Here is a 4,920-nt window from a genome sequence, read left to right on the forward strand (position 1 = left end):
CCCCCAAAAAAAAAAGGTTCCTGCCTTTTTGCCCAGTAAAAATGAGCCTGCATTTGGATACAGACCTAATTCTTCCTGATGCTTACTGTGACAGAGGAAACACTTCTTCCTAAGTTGCCATGCCAACATCAACAATGAGGAAAGATACTGGAAAGATTCCGAAAACGTCAATCTTATTTTTCTTTCATTGTCCAACCTTAAATTATGTGGTGAATTAAACTTTATAGGCTACAATGTGAAATTTAAATTTTGTATTATTTTTGCAGAAAAAAACCCTGTTCTTGATAATTATCCAAACTCTCAAAAATATTTAATTTATACTTCTATTATACACTAGCTGTGGTTTTAAAACTACTTAAAAATATAAACAACTCCATTCTATATGCCTCAACAAAGTATTCCAGTTGGGGTTTTAAAGTCAGACTTACAAGCTGCCATGACAGGTGAAGCTGATCAGGACAGATTTCGTAACAAACACTGCAGCACTTTAATTCTACATAACATAGGTTTAGGAAGAGCAAGTGAAAAGAGTTGATTAATGTTATTTGACAAAATCAAACAAACACCATAGAAAACACTTAAGCAACGTAGAGAAAAGGAGAACAGTCGCTTTTGCACTCACCATTCTTCCGTTCGTTGAGAGGAGGTAAGTACTGATTGGGCTGCAACGAGAGTTCCTTAAACTCGTGCGCAACTGCTTCGCTATGAGGACTGGGCGCAAGCCGTGTTAGTGATCCCGAGTCGTCCTCAGCATCTGCTGTCCCCAAGTGATCCATTGTGTTAAATCGTCTGGAGAGAGGGAGAGCAAGCAGTCTCTTAATCACACCATATAGTTGATAAAACTAATAAAGAAAAAAAAAAAAAAAATCCCGTAGCTACATTTTGTTTTGGTTTGGTTTCGGTCAGCTCCTTTGCACACAAAATTCAACTTTAAAATGATATATACATTATCTACTCATTTTCCACAAATATTATGGGTTTGCAAAAACATAGTTAAGCAATGTGTTTACAAGCAATTTAACAGTCATTTGGTTCTGAGAAACAGGACGGTTTCTCTGCTCGCTTTGACAGAAAAATTACACAGGGATGTCCAGAAGCGCCTGTGTTCTACCTTCTAGCAACCGACAGCCTGTTTATCAGCAAAACGTTCCTTTTTTTCAGTAGCTTATTCTTAAGGAATGCTGAATTAATGTATTATAACCTCCAAGCAGCTTTTAATATTTTGAAGCACTGCACAACTTTCCTTTGGATCAAAAATCAACTCTGGCAATAATACAGGACTTCATACCTCCAAAGAACTATATTAGAACTAGTGAATCTTTAATCTCTCCAGGAAGGAAGGCTTTTTGCCATGGTTTTTTTCAAATTAATTTTATTGCATACTAGCTACTTAGTGTAAAATATGCTAGAGTGGGATAAAATTCCCAATCTATTATTTCTTTCCTTTGTATCTTTACTGTGGTACTTAATCTACAGTGAGAAGAGACAGAAGTACAAATTACTGGCACAGGCTTTTTATAGCTCACAGAACTCTATCAAGTCATTAAAATTTCAATAAATCAATGGGGACTTCAATGAAGTCTATCCCTGGATTCTTGGAAGCCTGAACAATATGAAATATTAACAATTAATGAAGATCCATAAAACCAAAGAAATTACTTATTATTGCTAATTTTTAGTTATTTTGTTTACTTATTTTTAGTTATTTTTTAAGAACTGCTACTGCTGCCCATACTCAACCTTAAATTTCTACCAGATATGCTGAATATAAATACCGCATGGGCTGGTGTGTGTATTTAAAGGCTATTAAAATGCAACATGTGTTTCAATGACCATACCCAAAATATTGCAAAAAACCATCAATATGACAAAAAATTATCATGACCACCAAAGAATAGCCTACACTACAAAAAGGGGTAAAGAATCATGTTGCTCAAAGTCACAATTTAAAAATAAGAAATATAAGCAACTACTGCTTGATATATACCTTAGCAGAACAATTACGACAGTTAAGTGCATATTTTTCATTATTTTCCATAGTTACCACCTGGTGCTTTCACATTAAATGAAGACACATTAACTTACTGTTATGCAAGATTTTTTTTCTGCTCTTAGCTTTCAGAAGCATAATTTACCCAGTTCTCATTCGATTTCCTGACATTACACTCTCTTCAAACTCCCACTCACCCATACAAATTAAGTACATTATTAACCCAGCAAGTCTCTTCAGAGCAGAATTTAAGTGAAAGTTTAGCTGCTTATCTGCTCATATTCACAGCATTTTATCCACAATTTATTAGCTATGAGTTATGCCTCGGAGTCACTTTTCAAGGAGATTAAACCACATTAGCTATATTCATGCCATTGAATCCATATGAAATTAATAGAGACACCTTCTTGTACTAAGGGTTTAACGTTCATTATGCTGCAGGTTAGCTTTGACTAGCTCTTGTCCCCATGACAGATAACTAATGATCTTGCTTTAAATTAAACCAGTTTAACTTTCGTCACTTCTACAACGCACTGCTAAATTAGTTACATGTCCAATTCTTAATTTTCATTTCAGGAATGTAAGTAAATGTGGTTTTATTGTCCAGATTCAACTAAGAACAAGGCACGCAAGAATTACTCGCAACATATTAAATTATATTGATAGCAGCATTGCAATGCAACTCAAAACAAGTTGACTTCTCACACAAAATGTGCTCAATCTGTGGTTTGAACCTGACTAAATCAGGGACGTTCTGAAGGTTATCTAGTCCATTCCCCAGTCTCCAGCAGGGCTACCAGCTGCTCAGGAATTTGTCTTGACAGGTTCTGAAAATCTTCAAAGCTGGTGATTCCATCACCTCTGGGTAACATCATTGTGAATGCCGCACACTCCCTGCTTCAAACAGAATTTCTTCTACTGCAACCTGTGACTGTTGTCTCTTGCTGTTTTGCTCTAACTCAGCTGATATTGCTGACTGCAACCCTCAGATCCCAGTTTTCACTATGGTTTCATACAGCACACAAATTTGTTCTTTAGAAAATGTCTAAAACCAAAGTTCTCCAATGTAGAGCTCTAACCCTAATTTAAAAGTTTCCAATTCACAGTAAAGTCTCAGGTAGTGCAAATTCCTTGTCTTAAATCTTTTTTGGATAAATAGTTTTAACAACTACAGTTGCTAATAAAAGTAAATTGCAGCAAGCCTAAACACCCACTTTTTATCAGTTTACCATCCTTTACCATTACAGAATTTCACAGGAACAGGCCTCTAGGAAGCAAAACCGAAACAGGTTGTAGCACGCACATGGAAATACCACAGCTGATGCCTTTTTTGTTTCCTTAAGCAGTTGTCTGTACGGATTGACAGAGCAGGATGAGGTCACTACATGCCGTTACATGCAGAAGTCCCTCTTTTCTCCTGCAAGGGTGCTGCAAGGCTCTTTTACCTATAGGCTGTTAAAAATCCAGGTATTTTCACAAACGATCCTTTACACTGTAATAACCCCATTGCTATGTTGCTACATCATATTTGAATGAAAGACACTTTAGAATTCCCAGAAAGTCTGAATTCCTCAAATTCCTCAGTCATATCTCAAGTCACATTTCGCTCGTTTCTTTTCATTTTTACTAATGAACTGTTACTGTATCAGACTACAGAAATATTTTGAGCTTAAATGAATTCTCTTGACCTTCCCCCAAAAAAGAAAACACACATTTCCACCCAACATTTTTTTTGTAATGGGGAAAAAAGCCTGTGACCTACATCATCAACATCTGGCTCAGATACAGTAACAATGATCAATGACAGCTCCTTACTGGATCAATGAACAGAACATGTAAACAATACTACAAAGATGACAAATTGAAGACTCACAATAATAAAAGATAAACAATTAATTTAATTCTTCGTTCCTTTTCCACTAGAAACTAAGGAATTCAGCCGTTCAACTTTCTAAAACCAACTTCTAAACTTTGCATCCATGAAATTACTAGTTTGTCTTAGGTATAAGGTTTTCCTTATTGATTGACAAAGTAACTCGGAGACTATTCAGATAAATACCCTTCCAAACAAACGAACAGAAATAGACAAAAAGGAAAAAAAAAAATCACTATGTAATCAACATCTTTTTACACTGTTATATATATGAGATTATAAACCACTATTTTTTAGCACGCTCATTTTAACTGCTAGAGAAGACACATACAATTGCTTTAACATCAGCTGGAGGTTGCAACCAGCAGCATTTACTTCACATGAAATTACACTTAAGCTTTGCAGAACATCTCCCATCTATCTTCAGTTTTCAAAAGCCATATTTCATTCTGACATTTCTAATGTAACTGGTTGTTTGGACATCAGCAATTCAAACGTAAAAAGCAGTAGGAGAAAAAATTAGTACATCTTGATTAAAATCAAACCCTGCATAATAAGTACTTTATCCTGTCATCACATGCAAAAGTGAGAAACTCACCTGATTTCCAACTGAATGTACCATGACTTTATATTAAAGATAATACATCTGACTTCCCTTTCAAGTATTTGAAGCCTCCTCAATCTTGAAGAATGATTTCAAATTTGCCATCTGTATTTACAGATGGTAACCATTATCTATGCAACCCCTGACTTTAAGCAGACCTATACACAAAAGTGTATTAATAAACATAACTGAAACTCAAGAGTAAAAAATGTACAGGAAAAATACAATTTTAAAAAATCCCTACTATTAAAATCTCAATATTCTACTCTGCATAATCCAAAAGAGCACCATTCTATACAGGGCTAATCTGACAGGCAGAAATCAGTCCTCACTTCAGGGGTTTCCGCTCCCTTCCTTGAAACCAAGACATCTAAAGGTTTGTTAAGTTTTATGAACCATCATTCTATTTGGTATGAAAAACACTTCTACTTAGGAAATGTTGGAAAATATAAT

At 35.3% G+C, this 4,920-nt stretch overlaps 1 protein-coding gene across 1 annotated transcript in view; it reads right to left on the reverse strand.

Moving 5' to 3' along the window:
- MRTFB (myocardin related transcription factor B) overlaps positions 1-818 on the reverse strand; it is a 50,968-nt gene extending 50,150 nt beyond the window's left edge. The window contains exon 1 of the mRNA XM_010175185.2: positions 623-818. Coding sequence (XP_010173487.1) covers positions 623-776 — 154 coding nt within the window. The 5' untranslated portion in view covers positions 777-818. The remainder of the gene's footprint in view (positions 1-622) is intronic.
- Between the last annotated feature and the right edge of the window lie 4,102 nt (positions 819-4,920).

This window comes from Antrostomus carolinensis, unplaced genomic scaffold, assembly GCF_000700745.2.
Source record: "Antrostomus carolinensis isolate BGI_N321 unplaced genomic scaffold, ASM70074v2 scaffold54119, whole genome shotgun sequence".
In the NCBI taxonomy this organism is placed as follows: Eukaryota; Metazoa; Chordata; class Aves; order Caprimulgiformes; family Caprimulgidae; genus Antrostomus; species Antrostomus carolinensis.